The 20,181-nt window shown below is 40.8% G+C and overlaps 1 protein-coding gene across 3 annotated transcripts; it reads right to left on the bottom strand.

The window, feature by feature from the left end:
* Positions 1-3,227: 3,227 nt before the first annotated feature.
* On the bottom strand, positions 3,228-19,999 carry LOC309394057 (tetraspanin-7-like). Of its 3 annotated transcripts, none has more exons than XM_081956748.1 (3): positions 19,609-19,999; positions 18,275-18,392; positions 3,228-5,434 (listed from the first exon to the last, which is right to left on the bottom strand). In XM_081956748.1, exon 3 carries the CDS (start codon positions 5,259-5,261, stop codon positions 4,524-4,526), a length of 738 nt encoding a protein of 245 aa, XP_081812874.1. In that variant the 5' UTR covers positions 5,262-5,434; positions 18,275-18,392; positions 19,609-19,999; the 3' UTR covers positions 3,228-4,523. The 3 variants fall into 3 exon arrangements, 2 of the variants coding, with proteins under 2 accessions (XP_081812874.1, XP_081812875.1); XM_081956749.1 differs by lacking the exon at positions 19,609-19,999 and adding an exon at positions 19,285-19,523; XR_014175690.1 differs by lacking the exon at positions 3,228-5,434 and adding an exon at positions 14,687-14,878.
* Between the last annotated feature and the right edge of the window lie 182 nt (positions 20,000-20,181).

Below are 20,181 nucleotides of genomic sequence, written 5' to 3'. Positions count from 1 at the left end.
CAACTAATGGATTGTCATTTATTTGGAGCAAATTTACCCAGCTCCTTGCCTTAGCACAAATACAGCTCATTAAACATTTTCCTGAGTACACATTCCCATCCGTCCACCTGTATCTCAATATCCTTCCAACAGATGAAGTAGCTATAGGACAGCTTAAGGAGCTTTGCACCTGAAGAACTGTTTTCCTTAATATTTCAACTGAAGGACTATGTATGGACAATGTAGAGTGCATTGAGATCCATTGGGAAACCAACTAATGATGACAGATTCCATATTGGGACTCCTGTTGCTCCGATTGGTTCTGCCAGTTCCCTGGGGAATCACTTCTTTCACTCTACTCCATAACCTTTTCACACAATGCAGTCTTCTTTTGGGTCTGAGAGACTGGTGATCCCCGCCCCTTTCTTTTCCTTTTATAAATGGGTTGATTCAGCAGTAGTCCAGCCAGTGCACAAAGTATTCACACATCAGACGTTGACTATACCATTCGCAGTTTCACAAACCTCAAAGAAAGGGTGACTGGGGCAGAAAAAGATTCTTGGTGTTAACAGGCATGTGGTTTGTTTGCCTCTTCGCGTGGTTAACTCACTGAAGAAGCAATCGGGAGGCATCCAAGATACTCAAACCTGAAGTCTTTGCTATCACTTAGTTGGCTCATAGCTATATTAGGTACATATATATAGAGAGAGGTATTAGATAGGTATTATAGAAAGTTAGCACCCACCCCTCTCCTAGAAGAATGAAATATTTTGAGAAATGTTTTAAAAAGCAGAATAGTATATTTCCCTGGATGAGAAATGGAGAAACCTGTTTTTTTTAAAGCCCGACCTTTCTTAATAGCCCTCAGCAGATATCAGCACTTAAGAGATAAAGAGATAGATAGCTCTATTCATAAGCAAATTCCCTGCAACAAGGTCTGAACAAAGATAGGATTAGCCCTTAGCCACAATCGGAATTGCCCAACAAGCCCCTTTATTGCATCAGCCCAAACTTCAACCAAATTTAGCTCAGATAAACTCCCAAGATTTGTACATGACACTATGCGAGTCTGACAACAGCCAATAGAATACATGTTCTTGTACAGGAACAGGAAGTTCAAGTGCAAAGTCCAAGAGAAGATATAAAAACCTCTCACTCTCAACTCCATTTTCCAGGCGTAAGGAATCCCTTTATAAAAATAACTGATTTCTTTAAAAAGCACATAGTTTCTTGTGTTATAACATAAAATATGCAGTTATAGAAATATAGAAATAGAAAGAAAAATGCAACTTTTAAAAAATTGCCATATATGACAACATTTTAGGAATAGTTATATCATGGGTATTTACTTAGTAGACATACACCATATAAGATGGCAAGCTGCCCACCCCTAGACTAATTACAAATAAAAATGTAATATCATAAACATTATAAACATAACATAAACATAATTCATTCAAATGTACTTGTAAGCTAAACTCACTTTTCATAACCACACAAGAAACTTAAAACCTCATTTGCTGTACTTTCACTGAATGGTACCACTAAACCTTTTTGCTTTCCTTCCTCAGCCTGATCATTTCAGTTTGCAAGCATTAGAGAGATTTGTTTTATTAGACAGTCGTTTTAAGGGTTAGAAATGTAATAATGTTATCCTGAAGCTGTTTAAACCGATTTTTTTTTCAAACTTCACCACTGTAAAATGTGTGGAATTCAACTCCCAAAATTCCTCAGCCAAGAGCATTGACTAAAGATAAGTTCCTGGGCATTGAACAGAACACGAAGTCTATGACAATCAGACCACTTGTCCCAAAGGTGATTTTTCAGGAGGCAACTGGACTTCCTTGTTTTTTTTCTTTGAAGACGTTTCGCTTCTCATCCAAGAGGCTTCTTCAGCTCTGACAGGATAGTGGGGAATGAAAGGATTTATATTCCTTGCAGACAGCTGGCCGTTTGCGTCCTTTTTTTCAGAGGGTCGTTGAGCCTGTGACCCTGAGGATAGACCTCCAAGTGCTTTAACAACCCTCTAAAACAGGGGTGTCAAACTCACGTTGTTGCGGCAGTGTCACATGATGTATCGGGACTTTTCTCCCCCCCCCCCCCGTCTTCACTAAACCGGGCGTGACGTTGCCAGAATATGATGCATCCGACCCACAAGCCGGGTGTTTGACAGCCCTTCTCTAAAAGGATGCAAATGACCAGCTGCCTGCATGGAATATAAATCTTTCCATTCCCTACTATCCTATCCTGTCATAGCTGAAGAAGCTTCGTGGATGAGAAGCAAAATGTCTTCAAAGAAAAAAAAACAAGAAAGTCCAGTTGCCTCCTAGAAAAGCACATTTGGCACAAACGTGGCCTGGATGACTGAGAATCAGAAGGCTTGAAAAGCCAGGTATAAATGTAGCCAGATCAGTCATTGATAAATTATTGCTCATCGACTTCTTTGGCAATTTGTAATTTAAAAGAAACTGAATCCAACAGAATAGTTCCTCTAAATAACAAAATGAAAAAGGATAATGATTAAAATTCTCTTTTTCTGACTTAAGATAGCAAGATCTTACTCTGGAGGATAATACACGTTTTTCTCTTTGTGAAAATTGTCATGAAAAAAGAATCTAACTTCATTTACTTCTGACAATATGGGCAACGTTAATGCCCACAGCTACTTATTAGCTCTTATGGAAAGAAAAAACACATCTTTGCAAATGACATGTGATATGAACAGGTTCAACTTTGAAGAGTTAACCTCAGGAAAATCATGTGCCAAAAATGAGGTAGCCAAATTATCCATGTTATTAGCTGGCCACCAAAAGTTTTCTCTGCCCATCCAACGATGATGACGAATATGCTTTACAAGGCTGGGAAGAAATATAAAGAAAATTCTGATGATATAACATTATTCAATAGGGAAATATGTTTGCTTGCTAATTAAAACAAAATTAAAAAAATATAGTCCAAGGTTTTAAATTCTGTGATGCCCACACATAGTACTTAATGTATGGCGAGATCAGCTGTAGATAAAATATTAGGTATCAGGTAGACAGGCTACAGCAGGGGTGTCAAACTCGATTTCATTGAGGGCTACATCAGGATTGTGTTTGACTTCAGGAGGTCAAAGTGGGCATGACCAGCATGATGTCACTCGTGTTCGGGGTACCTGTGACGGCTGAGCACTCTGCCAGAGAAAACGGGCTCCCAAGCTCCATTTTCGGCTAGGACGAACCTAGCCGAGGGTCTTGCAACCCTCTACCAGAGAAAATGGAGCTCAGGAGAGACACACATGATCCTCACGAGGTCCATTTTTGCTGGCAGAGGCACCATGGCCGGTCCTTCACTGTTTCTAGGGTGGGCATGAGCCAGATCTAAGTGCCCCGCGAGCCAGCTCCAGCTCCCTAGCCTTGCGTTTGACATCCCTGGGCTAGAGCAATTAACTAAAACCTCTTAAGTTTTAAAATAATGTGGGTAAATTACTTGTCAGAATGCAATTTAAAGGAGAAACAGTTGCTGAATTAAGATGATGTCAAAGACACCTTTCATGCACGTATGAGGATTGCCATTTAGGCTGCAATCCTATGGATTTCCTTCAGAATAAACTCTATTGAAACGGCAGGGCCTCTTTCTAGGCTGAGGTGCATGTAGCATTATTTTTTCAAGAAACATATTACCGTATACTATGCTTGAATTATAATAAGTTATAATTAAGAGCCGAGGTGGTGCAGTGGTTAGAGTGCAGGCACTGCAGGCTACTTCAGCTGACTGCTAGCTGCAGTTTGGCAGTTCAAATCTCACCGCCTCAAAGTCGATTCAGCCTTCCATCCTTCCGAAGTGGGTAAAACGAGAACCCAGATTGTTGGGGGCAATATGCTGACTCTCAACTGCTTAGAGAGGGCTGTAAAAGCATTGTGGGGTGGTATATAAGTGTTATTGCTAAGTTACAACCCCCACCTCCACACATTCCTACCATAATACTGGGACTTCTAACCTTAATTAGTGTTATCTTCTCAATTCTCTCCACTCCCCTTCCCCAGCAAATAGTTATCACAAAAGTTTCACTGGCTGACACAAGGGGGGGGGGGGGAGGAAGGAGGTTTTGTTCTTCCCAGCACTGTTGATTTTTTTAAAAAGTAGTTTTTAAAAGACATCCAACTGAGAATAGCTTTACAGTTTAATTATCTGTGAAGTGAGCCAAAAAATCTCCAGCTGAATTATAGAAGGGCTGCCAATTCCGGTTGCTAAAGGTGTTAAAAAGTAAGCTAATTGGGGGGGAGGGAAGTTCTGGAAGACAAAATAGCATTGTTCTATCTAAGGAAAAGGAAAAGAGAACAAGGAAAACCATTAAGTAGTTTCTTGCCGTGGTGGCACGGATGGAGAATAAGGAGAATGAACCACTGAAGAATCAGGAATGCTAGATGGAGCCAAGGAGTCTACGAGAGTCTGATAGGCAACAATCCAACAGATGCTGGCGAATTTGGTCCTGAAAAGTGAAGTTTATGGAAGAAGACTCCAGTGCCTTGGGAAGAAGGAAGGCTCTCAGGACTCCATATTCAGCGTGGGGTGGTCCCTGGAGATGACTCTGCCTGTGGTAGGATACGGGCCGCCAGGAGGCAAGAAAGGATGATCCCCACAACTTGCATGAGGGCCAGTCCGAGTGCAGCCGAGGCAATGTAGAACATATTGTAGCTGACAAAGTCACGCACTTTGCTGAAGCATCCGTTGTGGTAAATACCTCTGGCATCGGACGGGAATGGAGCATGCAGGCAACCTTTTCGGGTCCTGCAACAGCTGAGGGGCACAGAGCGGTTAGGCACCTGTTGCTCCACCGACCAGGGTGAGGAAAACCAATCACGGTAACTCTCTATGCCACAGCAATTCAGTTTGCGCTGAATGAAATCCAGGGCCTCTGTTTTTTCCTCATCCTTGGTGTAGGACTGTACGGCTTCGCGCAGTCCATTCTGGAAACCCTCAGCAATATTTTCACGATAAAGCAAGCTAGACAGCCCTGCTGTCAGTCCAGCAGCCAAGACAGCAAGTTGGAAGCCCCCATAAGTGCGCAGGAGGCAACGGTGTTCGGTCGCAGCACTAAAGCAACCCAGAAAGCCCCAAACGATGATAGTGATGCCAGCAACCAACAAAATGAAGGGGTTGGGAGGGTATTGACTGGTTGACAACATCAAGTAGGTACCTAATGAAATCTTGGCCCAGATACCAATGGTGAGCATGGTGAGACCTGCTGCCCAGAAGACAAAACTGAAAGCCATGAGAAAGAGTTTGAGGAGAGCCATACCTTTCGGATGATGAGAGATGGATTTCTGATGTGCTGCTTAGGTGCTTCCAGTTATTGATCCTAGATAGTGCTCCTTGTATGCTCTCACCGGATGCTCCTGAGCTCCACCTTTATTCTCCACCTTGTCAACTGGATAGTCTTGGTTGCCTCACCAGAGATTCTTGAAGAATGCTGATAATAATACAGCAAGTTAGAAAAAAAAATGGGCTGGCAAATATTGCTGCTATGTTTTTAGGGCCGTTCTTACAGAGTAGGAAAAAAACAATAGAGCTAGTAACTGGCTCCACCTGGTCAGAATCCAAAATGCAAACTTGTTAGTCTGTAGAGTTGTCTGCCATCAGCGTCACACAAACGCAGTTGGATCGTTTTCCTGGTCAAATGTGTAGCTGGACCGATTCAACCTTGGGCTTGCGGTGCAAGCGGTTTCTAACGTTCCAGAGAATTGCCTCCCTCTCAAATTGTCACTCAAGGGCTCCTGTCCTTGTTTCTCCTGTTACAGGCCCCACCTTGAAATCCAAGTTGCTAATTGGTTTGTCATGGTTCTCTGGTTTCCCAATGCTAGAAATGCTTTAAACATCAAAGATTGCTTTCTCACTAAACTGCCAGGCAGAAAAATCAGTTTCTATGAGAGCCCTGATTTACTTACTTAGCAAGCTGATGGTGCCTTCTCTTGATCTCCTCACCCCAGAATATAAGATTCTACTTAAAATATACGTTTCCCCACTGCAAAGCTGAAGTCCATCATTTTTCAATATACCCTTGCCAGCAGCATAATGCCCCAGCGTGGAATTCTGCTTTTCATCTCAAAATGTGCTCAAAATATTTATGTGACATGCTATAATCTGAAAAGCATCAACCCTTTTTAAAATGAAAGGCACCATTAATAGAGAGGAATGCGGGCCTTGCAACCAGCAAGGATTTCCTATATTATGCATTAATTTAAGGAAAGTGTTTAGAAGTACACAGAAAGCCCAGAGTTATTATTCAGTCCTCTTGCTCATTTGCAACTACTTTCATACAAAAAGAGATACAAGATTCCAGAAGAGATGATAAACAATTTAGGTTTCCATCCAGTTGATTTACTCTATACCAGGGGTCAGCAACCTGTGGCTCTGGAGCCACATGTGGCTCTTTCATCCCTCTGCTGTGGCTCCCTGCCGCTGGTTGGCTCCACAATTGATAGGATTTTCAGTTAGGACAGGTACAGAAAAAAGGACGCCGCACTAGGAGGAGACTCTATGGTGGGGAACCAGACTTCCGGTCGGCTGCAGAATTAAACGGGGGGCTTCCGGTAAGGACCTTTGTGGGTCTTTGAGTATTTAAGGATGCTGACCCCTGATCTATACTGTAAGGTATCTATGTACTGTAGAAGATTTGCTCTTGTTTAATTGGAGCCAATAAAATGAAAGCATTTTGCAGTTGGGGCAGAAGATTAATCATTGACACAACATCTCATTTGCAACTACTTGCTGCAACTACAGCAAAACGATATTACATTTTTTAAAACCGTACTTCATAAACCCAGTACATAAAAGCAACCAGTACAATCTATTTTGAACAGTTCTTAATAATCAAATCTCCCAAATATTGCTTTTGCCCTGCTCTTTTGTTAGCAAATTGACATCAGTTCCAATTTTTCTTTCTATATGTTTTCATGGAAGAGATATTGGGTATGAGAATGTAATAGAATTTTCTAGACCGGTATTTCTCAACCTTGCAATTTTAAAGATCTGTGGACGATTCCCCAGCTGAAGTCCATACATCTTAAAGTTGCCAAAAGGTTTTGTTGGAAGAAATGTCCTTCTGGGTTCAGTTCCAAGTGGGGAAAAAAGACACTGGAAACATGGGGGCTGCTTGGAAAGATGGTTTCAATGGTGGACAGGACCCCATGGCTTGAGATCCTAGGCAAAAAGGGGATCACATGCTTCGAAGATGTTGAGTGAAGAAAAAGAAGCGAAGGGACTTGCTGAGAGTTCCTGAGTTTTTTATACTCTCTGTTCGGCCCCATCTCTCTGTTTCCTGTTCCTGTGTAAGAAATGTATTCTGATTGGTTGTCAGACTCCCAGGGGCTAACTTTGTAGGTTGTGTGTCATTTGAATCCCAAGCTTGGTTGTGTTCCCAGGTGCCCTGTGGTGAGATGGGTAGAGGGCTAATACTATCATGCCTTAATCGCATTACCCTGGAGCTGAAGGGGGATCTTTGTTATGTAGAATAGAGTAGTTCAGGCCTTTTAATGGCCCATTGACAAAGATGGGGGCTATTAAGAGTGAGTCTGTTTCTTGCCTAAAAACATGTTTCTCCATTTCTTATCCAGGGAAATATAATATTCTGCCTTCTTAATATTTCCCAGGATATTTCATTTTTCAAACAGAGGGGTGGGTTTTAACTTCCTACAGTTTAGAAACACCATTTTAGAAAAACAGATAATTAGGGGCGTTTCTAGGTGGACTACAAAGAATTCTGTAACAAGCGCAGCCTTTTCTCTTCATCATATTAAAGAAAAGGAGGAACAATGTAGTTGAGACAAACTAAGGGAAATCAACACCTTCTTAATACTCCATGCATTTCTTTCAAGCAAAATTATTACATAGTTTAAAAGGCGGGGGGAATAGTCTGGGTGATTGAATGTCTATGAGGATTCTCAGCCATCCAGATCATGGTTTTCCCAAAGATGCTTTTTCAAAAGGAAGCTGGATTTTTGTTTTCTCTTTGAAGATGTTTCATTTCTCATTGAAGAAGCTTCTTGGATGAAAAGTGAAATGTCTTCAAAGAACAAACAAAGTCCTAGTTGCCTTTTTAAAAAGCACTTTGGGGACCATCTAGGTGCTTGTGGCATTCACACACAAACAGGCAAATCTGTTTTGAAAGCTTAGCTCAAATTTTCCCCCTTTATAATCTTCAAGGACTGGAGAACTGTGGAGAGTTTGAACGAGAATTAATTGATACAGAACATTTCTGTCCTCAGCAATCTAAAATTCAGAGGGTTATCAGTGCATGTAACATAGATGTTTGGTGGGGGTAATATTATCACTCCTGCCGTCAAGCAAAACCAAGCATTTAATAGTGAGTGCCATACCATGTGCACGAATCATACAAGTGGCAAGAAAATAGGGGCAGTCAGGCATAACACAGGTTATGTAGACAGTAAACACAGGGTCAATCAAAATGGACTCAAATGTCTATACACCAATGCAGAGAGTATGAGGAATAAACAGGGTGAATTAGAAATTCAAGTAAATGAGGGCAGATACGATATTGTTGCCATTACAGAAACTTGGTGGGATGATACCCACAAATGGAACATACAACTAGAAGGATTTAAATTATTTAAAAGAAATAGACCAAATAAAAGAGGAGGAGGAGTTGCACTATATATAAGAAATAACTACATCTCTACAGAAATAGAGAACAACAATGATGAGAACTATCTTGAATGCATTTGGGTCAATATTAAAGGTTGGGGGAGAAATGACATTGCCATACGTCTATACTACAGGCCACCCAACCAAGCAGAGGAAGTAGATGAACTTTTTGCTAGTCAGCTAACTAAGGTATGTAGGAAGCACACCACAATAGTAATGGGGGATTATAACTACCCTGACATCAACTGGGAAACAAACTCTGCACCAAGTGGAAGATCCAACAGGTTCCTAACAAACCTAGCAGACAACTTTGTTTCCCAAAAAGTAGAGAAGGGAACAAGGGGATCAGCCATATTGGACTTAATTATCACTAACAGAGAGGAAATGATAGAAGGTGTTGAAGACACAGGAACCCTGGGGGCAAGTGACCATGCAATATTGAAATTCAACGTTATGCAAACACAAGTAGTAGAACAAAGTCAAACTAGAGTCTTGGACTTTAAGAGAGCTAATTTCAATAAACTTAGAGAGAGAGCTTGGGAAGAATTTCATGGATAAGAATCCTCAAGGGGAAAACAAGAAGCTTGGGAAATTTTGAAAACTGGAGATTACAAAAGGCCAGTCTAGTACAATACCAATGAAGAAGAAAAATAACAGCTCCCAAAAGAAACCAGCATGGCTGCATAAAGAACTCTCTGACAAATTGAAAGACAAAAAAGATAAGTATAAAAAGTGGAAAGGGGGGGACATAACTAAGGCAGAATATCAGAAAATAGCCCAAGCCTGTAAAGATGAAGTGAGGAAAGCTAAGGCTCACAATGAAGAAAGGTTTGCCACAAAAGTAAAAAATAACAAAAAAAGTTTCTTCCAACATGTTAAAAACAAGAAAAAAGTTAAGGAAACAATTGGTCCATTGCTGGGAGAATGTGGCAAGAAGGTGACAAGCAATAGGGAGAAAGCAGAACTATTTAACTCATTTTTTTGCATCTGTCTTTACACAAAGGGATAAAACAGTCCAACCTATCAAAAACAGCACCACAAAAATCAGATTAGGAACACAAGTTGAAATAGGGAAGAAAATGGTAAGTGAGCACCTGTCTACCATAGACGAGTTCAAATCACCAGAACAGGATGGATTACACCCCAGGGTTCTGAAGGAACTGGCAGACGAGATCTCAGAACCACTGAACTATATCTTTCAGAGATCCTGGAGCACCAGGGAACTGCCAGAGGACTGGAAAAGAGCTGATGTGGTTCCCATCTTCGAAAAAGGAAAAAAAAATAGATCCAGGAAACTACAGCCCTATCAGCCTGACCTCCATACCAGGAAAGATTCTGGAAAAGATAATCAAGCAACGAATTAGCAAACACCTAGAAGTAAATAAAGTAATAACCAAAAGCAACATGGGTTTGTCAAAAACAGATCATGACAGACTAATCTGATTGCATTCTTTGACAAAGTGACAAAATTAGTGGACCAGAGGAATGCCATCGATATAGTTTACTTGGACTTCAGTAAGGCATTTGATAAGGTAGACCATAACCTACTACTAGATAAAGTAGAATAATGTGGGTTAGACAGCATCACCACTAGATGGATTCGTAACTGGCTGCCCAACCGCACTCAAAGTGTAGTCCTCAATGGAACTGCATCTAATCAAGGAGAGAAGCAACTTAGAACTGGGGAGAAATTTCCTGACAGCTAGAACAATTAATCAGTGGAACAACTTGCCTTCAGAAGTTGTGAATGCCCCAACACTGGAAGTCTTTAAGAGGATGTTGGATAGCCATTTGTCTGAAACGGTATAAGGTTTCCTGCCTAGGCAGGGGGTTGGACTAGAAGACCTCCAAAGTCCCTTCCAATTCTGCTATTGTATTGTATTGTATTGACTCAAGAGGAGTAAACGTGCTCTGAGACAATCCTTCTTCGCAAAATGGATTATGTGACAGAGTGATTTAGACACATGAACAGGACACCCTCTGAATTGCAGGGATCATGTTTCCAACAGTCAAATGAAGTGTCTTTCCCCTTAGTAATTCTTTAGTTAGGGAGTGGGCCAGGTTTGAGATATTGTTTTGTAAAATAAAATAAAAATATAAGCATAAATGTATCTAGCCAGGACCTAGCAGCAAAAGATCACACAGCAGAGAATCCTTTTTTTATACAAGAAAAAATGATTATAAATGTACAGTATATTTTTCGATAACTGGAAAAATCCATATTGATGGATTACTCTGTTTTGCAGATTAAGACTGTGATTGTCTTATGATCGACTGTGAAAGATTTGGCATTCAAAGAAGCAGCATATTTCCATTACTGCAGGAATGAGAAAATTTTGGGGTTAGTGCTTATAATTTTTGACAGAAACCTCAAATGCAAAACTGTCTTAATTTTATCATGCAAATTGCCAGGCAAGGGTTTTCTATTTCTTCACCCATTGGGGGTGGGTAGAGTTTTCAATTTTATCAAACTTATTTTTACACGATTACTTCCAATCTTAAAATATATTTGAACCAAACTGGGTGCGTTCTGAGCAAGAATTGATCCATGGAAAAGAGGACATTGGTTTTGAAGCTGTATGTTGACCCACACATCAAAATTATTGGTTTATTGAAATATATAGCTACAACTCACATGAAGATTTCTTTTTTTTTTTACTTCACAATAGAAACAGAGAATTTAATCTGGATTAGGGTATGTGGTGTTATTCCTTTAGGCTCTGACAGGATTGGTAAATATAGACAGAAGTGAAGACTTCTGCACTTCCCAATGTTTTGTGGTAGAATTCTACAGTATATTCCTATGTTTAGGGAAAAAACACTAAAATCATATACAGATGGTCCATGATTTATGACCATAATGGAGCCTGTCTGTCGTGGTCATGAATCATGACAGTCATAAAGCAAGTTACCCAAGTAACCAACTCAATTTTACTAACTTTTTTGCAATGGATGTTAAACAAACACCACAGTCATTAAGTGAGCCAGTAGTTCACCATGAGCCAGTTTTGCTGAAAATAAATGCCAGTTTTCAGCAAAAATATCATAAAATGTGGTAACAAGACTGCGGATACTGCACATGGATGTAAATGCTGAATGAATCTGTTGCTCAGCCCCTGACATGCGGTCAGAATTCAGAACTGGGTCATAAGTATCGCAGGAAAGTCCATTGTAACTTCAAATGGTTACTAATTGGAGGACTATCTGCAGTTACTACTATAGTCACTAAAACTATATATTTCATATTATTAGAACATGAAATTAAACTCCCAAATTGTGAGAATTAAACTCAGGACTAAAAGAAATCTAGTAAACTATTTAAATTGAAAGTTATTCACCATAAAAGCTAATCTAAATAGAAATTCATATCAAAGGGCATATTAAAAAAGCAAGATTAATTTGGCAGTTAAATAAGTACACCATGAAAATATGTGAAAAAGAAGCTCATGTATTCTCTGATTTATACAGGTGAATTTTAACATAAATTTTAAACTAAATTATGATTTTATATTTTCAGTTTATGCCAAATTGCTTGATTTGATACTTGGGTTCATGAAGTTCAAAGTACTAATTCATGATTTACGTTTCCTTAAGGTCACCTATGGACTGTGGACAGATTGTTTTCCCCATTTTTCCATCACACTGTTGGTGGTTTTAAAATAAAATAATAAAATGCCTCTAACTGTTATAAAATACATAAAGTGATCGGAAAATTCTTGTCAATCTGTATTTGAGATCAGCAGTTTGTTCTTTTCATAGGAAAGGCAAGAAATCTACCGTATGTGGATTAATAATTTACACATAACTTGCTTTAAGCTAAACACAATACACTGGTTGCCCTCTACATTTTACTCTGTGAAAAGAATCCCGGGGCTGTGTTAGAAGGCTTGATTTATTTTGGAGAAACAATGGAAACTGACAGTATTTTGAAATATCCACTTTGAAATATTTGCTATACAAGAATATAGGAAAGACAAAATGGTTCCTGTTCTAACTTAAAGTTAGGTTAAGTTAGAAACCTTGGTTCTAAATGTTATTTCTATTACTTCTAAAAGCTCCCAGGAACTAGGATGGAGAGCCATTAATTCTATTGAGAAAGTTATATGACTGAAGTCTGTTACTGTTCACAATGATTGAAAAGATTACTGTGGAGTCCTTGGTGCTGAGCTTGGTTGCTTGCAAATATTTCATTACCTAGCTAGATAACATAAACAGTACTAATGAGTATGGGGTTTGCTCCATTTATATATAATAATTTGCCCTACCATGTTGGTGAAGATGTGGGTTTCTCCTTGATAATTACTTGACCAGGGCATTGTTCTGTGCCTGCTTGTTTGTCTGATGTTAAATATACAAAATATGCAAATTATACAAAAACACAAAAGAGACATGTATTAACACAAAAGAGACATGTCTGTAACGGAAAATAGAATATCCAACAAATAACCACTTTCCAATAAAGAAAGTGAAGACGCTAGGAAGACCCTGCAAAATCTATCAGTTTACCATATAATTAGATTAAGAAAAATTAAACAATAATTCGGTTTGATGTAACTTTTTTAGCTCTATTGTAGCGCATGTTCTAGGTGTGACATTTCTTGGAAAGCAATCAAAACCAGCAATAGTTGTTGAATGTGGTAATGAAACAGCAGAAATATATTCAGGTAGTCATCAAGTGTCAAACTTTTTAAAAAAATCTAATTTTGAAAAAGAAATACCCGAAAACAAATTAAAAGTAATTCACAGTAATATGATAATATATGATCATTAAGAAATAGCTATGAAATACTATTCAAATTCAAGAAAAATAAAACAAAATAATCTCCCTAAGAATTAACATGCTAAGCGAGTATAAATCATCCAAATATTTATACCAGGAGTTAAAGGAGATGTTATTTTACTAGTTGGAATTGCTTAGATCCTCTGGTTTCCAATTTATGTGGTTTGGAGTGAGACTAACTGATTGACTTTCCACCAGGCAGATCTCTTCATGGCAGGATGTATAAGAGATCTCTAGATCAGAATTGAAAATGAGGATTTTTAATTACAGAGGTTATATGATAATGAACTGCAATGTCTCCCAGCCTTTCAAAATGTAGAAGTCCTAGCTTCTACAGATATGGTCACCAGAATGACAATCCCAAACTATTCTGTACATTAAGAAAGCTTTTTATGAGCCACTCGTGAATTATTTACCTAAATTAAACCAATTGCAATTTCATACGGTTCTAATAAAAACTTACTGAAGACCATTTATATTGCAATTTCTGTTTTTTAAACTGCTGCATGAAGGCATCGTATGCAGTCAAGCTCCAGTTTGAAATGTATCCAGTTGGCTATATTTGTGAAATGTTAAAAAAAGAATATGTGAGCTCCTTCTAGCGGCTAATCTATTACAAAGCATTGACTGTATTTTTGAAAGCCAATTGCATTCATTTCTAGGGGTGTGCTGGAATCCAGATTCAAAGGGAAAATGTGGTTAAGGACCTTTGATGCAACATGCAAGCGCACGCCTGTTCTGAATCACCTATCTTTTGGATCTGGATTGCACCACAATTTTCTTGGTTTTCAACGTGTTTCTCCATTTAACTAAATAAGTACAGTATAGTTTCGTTTTGATCTAGAGCAGCGATGACAAACCTTTTTTGGCTCGCGTGTCATAAGTGGGGAGAGCACAGGGGGGTCATGTGCAGGTGTGCCGCACCCATAATGCAATGTGTGACCTGCCCAATGCACATGTGCGCACTGCAGGTGCTACCCCCCATTTTTGCATGCTTTTTTCGCCCTCCCCAGGCTCCAGAGGCTTTATAGGAGCCTGGGGAGGGCGAAAAGAGCCTCCCCCGCCACCACCGGAGGCTTCATGAGCTTCCCTGAAGACTCCGGAGCACAAAAAACCAGCCCTACGGGCAAACCGGAACTTTGGGAATGGACTTCCTGTTTGCTCGGAGGGTCGTTTTGATTGCGACCCTCCGAGCAAACAGGAAGTCTGTTCCCGAACTTCTGGTTTGCCCGTAGGGCCGGTTTTTGTAGGGCTCGGAGGCCAAACACCATTTGTGCCGAATGTCAGTTTGCCACTGTCGTAGCCACAGCAGTCTGCGGGAGGCCACCAGCCAAGCCATGGCATGTGAGGTGAATCCGGTGGCACTGAGCGTAGCGTTGGATGTAAATTGTACTGCAGCAACAATCTTGGTGAGCCCTGGAATTGCCTGCTGGAAGTCTCCCCTGCAGCTGTCGCAGCCCAAAAAGGTTGGACCTGGAAAAAAATGAAGCAGCATTGTGGTGTTTGTATACAGGGCCGCTATGGGAGCGTCAATGGTGGACCAGATAAGGACCTTGTTCAGTTCCTCTGTGATGTTATAAGAGCGTCTATCAGTGGTGAAAGATGCAGGCCCAGATGTTGGAGTCGACCACTGTCTCTGCACCGTGTCAATAAACAGTTGTGGAGCTGGGATGGAATCGGTCCGCAGCTTGTGTTCTATGAATAAGGCACTGGCCGATGGGGCTTGCGCAGGTGCAGCGGGTAACTCTGTCTGCCCCTCCCAGTTCGGACGAGACCTTGGCTTTGCACAATAGTGGTTTAAACAAAGCCGGGGGAAAGAGCCCCATACAAGTGACTGCCCCCTCCTAGTCTGATAACTCTGAGTCCCTGATTTCCCCTTCCTCGGAGACAGGGCATGGGCTGTGATGGGGCTGAATCGGTGATAATTCCTCAACTATCTCAGAGGTGAGCTCTGACCTGACCCTAGGAGCTACAGTGGGTGCTCCTTGAGCTCTTTCTAATGCCTGGATCCTATGGAAGAGTTTGAGGCCATTTCTTCACCAGTGATTCATAATCTGGTAGTTCCAGATTACCTGTACTGTACCGATGTAACATTAATTTATAGCAGACATCCTATCCATTGGATCATTGTTTCATAGATTTTTTTAAAAACCTGATTTCTCAGTGCCTTCAACAAGACAGAGCTTTTAATCTACTGGAAAAGCTGGAATCCTGAAAAATCCAAAGAGACATTCGTAGATGTTTCTGCCTTGAAACTAGCCCATGTTGAACTGTATGACAGTCAGACATCAGGACTTAAGCACAGGAAACGTTTTGTGACATTTGGTTTTATGTCACAAAATGCTTTATCATGTCATAAAATATTTTATAAAATTTGCTAAATTTCAAATCCACAAAAGCTAGGGGTCCTGGATATTGGATAGTGTTCTGTAAGCTAACCCATTTGAGGTACCTTGATTGAAAACATGATGTACCATGAGAGCTACCCTCCAAAATCACCCAGGGTATATCCATTAGTGTCTAGTCTGGTAAGATCCAGTCTATTATGTGTAAGAAAATAAAGAACTAAACTCTGGCTGTATTGGATCACTCTATCAGAACATGTCCTCCTTCTCCTCAATAGAAATTTATGGTCCATTAACAAAAAACAGATACTAAACGTTTCTATCAAAAACATTATATGGAGCTAGACACTTTACATTTGTCAAAATATAACAAGGAATTTGTCATTGGCTAAGAAAATTATGCAGAGACATAACAGATCAACAGACTGCCTGATGTGGGACCAGTCTTTCCCTTGTTGACAAATTAATGTGCTTCTCACATAGCAGTGACGTGCAGTCAGGTGAGGCAAGTGAGGCACAGCCTCACCGCTCTCATCCTGAAAAGAAAAAAAAAATGTAGAAGGAAAAAGCTGAGCTAGTTGCTGCCTCACTGATGACTCTGCTTAACTGTTAAAAAAGCCTCTAAAAAAGCGCCCTCTACTATGAGGCAGGAGAACTGCATGCCTCATCTAGTCTGACTTTAGGCGTTTTATGATCACTCGAGCAGAGTTAAGCAAGGGTTAAAAGCCTAAAAATTCCTGACATAGTTGAGGCACGCAGTTCTCCTGCCTCATAGTAGAGGGCAGGGCATTATCCACAATGGGCAGGGATTTGGGCCAGACACTAGAAGTAAACGCCAGTTTCAAGCCAAAAACATTGTAAATGTGGCCGTGTGACCACAGAAGGCTACCAATGACCATAAATGCAGGCTGGTTGCCAAGGACCCAAAATGTGATCACGTCATTGCAGAGAATGCCCGGCCATCTAAACTCTGAATCAAGGTTTAAGCACCCTTTTTGGGGTTCATCATAAGTTTGAATAGTTGTTAAGTGATTGGCCATAAAATGAAGAATACCTGTAGCTCTTTTATAAATGTACTAAGGCAGAAGTAATGTCTTTTCTAGTTCAAACAATATTAGTAGGGGTTTTTGTTTATGTTTGGAGTCTTTGATGCTCTCAGCATGGTTTGCAAACAAGTAAGCTCAGAGAGCACCAGGGACTCCACAATTCAAACTTAAACTACATATAGTCTATATATCTATTTTTAATACCAACATAGCCCCATGAAATGTGTAATTAGTAGAGGACCTGCTTTTATTTTATCATTTACTAGCCGATAACCCGCGTTTCCCGAGTATTTATGTATAGGGGGAAAATGTGCGGACCAAACGTAATTTCTAATGTTGGATTTTCCCCATTACCGGAGGGAGCCCCCTTGTGGAATACTGTGAAGCCGTTATCATGGCAACTCCACTGCGCTGCACAGTAGAAGACATTTTACGGCAGTACAGTAGAAGCCATTTTAAAGAACAACAGGCTGTATCTACAGAACACACACCCCGAGGAGTTTTAGGGGTGTCTTACCCCCACAGTATTTGTTTCCAGACAGTAAGTCATCTGTGTACCAAGTTTGGTTGAAATTGCTCGAGGCGTTTCAAAGTTATGCTGGAACACACACACACAGTTGTGTATGTATGTATACATACATACATACTGTTCATACATACATACATATATATATGTACACACACACACACACACACACAGACCATTTATTTGCCTCCCATCTCATTTTCAAGAGCATCAAAATCATAAAAGATAAATATTTCTAAAACAATAAAAATAGAAATTACAATTTTAAAAAAATAGCAAAAAAATGGGTGGGGGAAGGAACAAGATTCACAGAGAGCAGGGAATGGGGGTTGCCTCTTAATCCATCAACTACCTCCAGTATGATGCTCCCCTGTTGGGACCCCAAGCCGTTTGGCAGAGTCAGGTCTTCGCCCCCCCCCCTTTTTTTTATTAACCTAGAATTTTAGAGGCTACTAAGCAGTATCTCTCTCTTTCCATATGGACACTCAACATGTTTCCAGATCCCTAAAATGATCTCCTAGGGATTAGGACGAGAAGCATTTTATTCCACCAGTTTGGCATGCGGTAGCTCTAATAACTCTTGTTCGTCTTCTTGATTTTCTCTACCATCAGTCATCCATACCTTATCCGGCGTTCTTAATCCTTGGTTCCTACTCTGCCCCAAGTACCTTGTCTTCTTCTGCATGCTGTTCTAGCTCTTTAGCTATTCTCCCCTGCCTAGAATTGATTGTCCTATTCATGTTAATGACTGTAACTGCTCACTTCACAATTAACAAAACCGTAAAACCTGACCCAAAAAATCCCAGACTTCCCTGCGGGATGGGGGGGGGGGGGCAGAGATGAAGGGCGACTCCCCTTAAGAAGATAGGATTGCCAGACATCGGAACTGTTTGAGCAGTTCACTCACATCCCTTTTTTGCTTTATCATTCCTCCCATTCCTTCCCATCTTACCATTCTTTGCAACCAGCATCTGTTTTGATCTGCAGAGCTCTTCATTTGCATCTTGCTATGCTGTGAGTTCTTCAGCTTGTCCTTGTTATTTTTTTAAAAAAATACACTGATTTTAATGCTGCAAGAAAACACGGGAATGATATACGTTAAAATGGGATGCCAATATTTGTATTTTCATTTCATGAGAAATGAAACAGATCGTTCCACTTAACGCCTGGAAATGACATGGTCCCTGATGTGGTATTTCTTGTCACCTCCCCAGAAACTTACCTAACGTGAGCTTTTAAAATAAAAATAAAAAACAAAAATAAACATGAAGCCAAGCATGCAGCAAAGCAACAGCACCAAGCTTTCCAACAACCCTTGAGTGCCACGTAAAACCCAGAAGTTTTGGAAACTACAATGGTGGGTGACTGCAGCTCAGTTCTTTGTCTGGCTTCTAGTGTGTGTGGATTGGCCATCAAGACTATCCTTTGCCAAGGGTCCTCTCAAAACCGCAAATGGACCAGTAGCTTCCCAAAGTAGGGACCCCCCTGTTCTGACCGGGCTTCTTATTTGGAAGGAGAAAAGAACAAATGCACCTAAAATTGTAGCACCACCATATTTAGATGTAGCTTTGAAAGAAAGTGGGGGCAGGATGGGGGGAATTCCAGTGTTCAGGGCACACTGAGACAGCTTGTCTTACAGGAATCTAAGCAGCTGCGTTGCATCTCTCACATCCCATTTCTGTCTGGCCTCTCTGTTGATGTCACTCCCTCTTCCTCCCAAGACATAAATACAGAAATCTCCTCTCAGGAGTTTAGTGATAAGTGGATGTCATCTGCTACCATGTATGTCTTGGTCTTGAACCTACATAGACTCTCTCTCCTTTTGGGGGTTTTACATTTCCAAAATGGCTTAGAAGGCTCAACTCAATGGAATCTGAGCCTAGGATTGCATCTTATCTGGCATTCCAGCATTTCTTGTTGGACACATATAACCCACCCCCATCTTCGCCAAAAAGAACAAACCTGTCATTTCCAGATCTGACCTGCAAAAATCCAGGAGTGCTAAAAAGCAGCAAAGAGATACAGAAAGTTATAGCCTTTCTGTATCGCCTTTTCCAGCGCTTGTTCCACTTTGAAAGACAAACTCCACTGATTTAACAGAATGTAGCGGAGATCAATAAGGGACTTGGTGGCTCAGTGGGTAAGACACTGAGCTTGTCGATCAGAAAGGTCGGCAGTTCAGCAGTTTGAATCCCTAGCACTGCGTAACGGAATTACTTGGCCCAGCTTCTGCCAACCTAGCAGTTCGAAATCATGTAAAAATGCAAGTAGAAAAATAGGAACCACCTTTGGTAGGAAGGTAACAGCTTTCTGTGCACCTTTGGCATTTAGTCATGCCAACCACATGACCACAGAGATGTCTTCAGACAGCGCTGGCTCTTGTGCTTTGAAACGGAGACGAGCACCCACGTCCTAGAGTCGGGAATGACTAGCACATATGTGCAAGGGGAACTATTACCTTAGGGGAGACCAAGGAGTAGAAGTATCACAACTCTGAATTGTTTTACCCCAGTATTACCTTAACAACTTTAAGCTATGTGGACTTCAACTCCCAGAAGACTCCAGCCAGAAGACTTGCTGGGGAATTCTGGGAATCGAAGTCCACACGTCTTAAAGTCGCTAAGCCCTAGAAAACCCTACTTTCCCCAACAATCCTCTACAAGCAGCTGATGGCCGAGAAAAGCTCCTAAAACCAGAGATGGGCGCCTCTACGGATTGAATTCAATGGATAAACCCAGAACGCATCTCCCCACCCACGCAGAAATCCTCCCACGGAGACCCTCCAACGCCAAAGCTGACCACTCTCCGCCCCCGAGAGTCAGCGCCCATGCGTCTCGCTCTGCACCTCGGGAGTTGTAG

Source organism: Natrix helvetica (genome assembly GCF_964273705.1).
Source record: "Natrix helvetica genome assembly, chromosome: 6".
In the NCBI taxonomy this organism is placed as follows: domain Eukaryota; kingdom Metazoa; phylum Chordata; class Lepidosauria; order Squamata; family Natricidae; genus Natrix; species Natrix helvetica.
The sequence above is the reverse complement of the archived record's forward strand: the minus strand, read 5'-3'. Positions and strand labels throughout refer to the sequence as shown.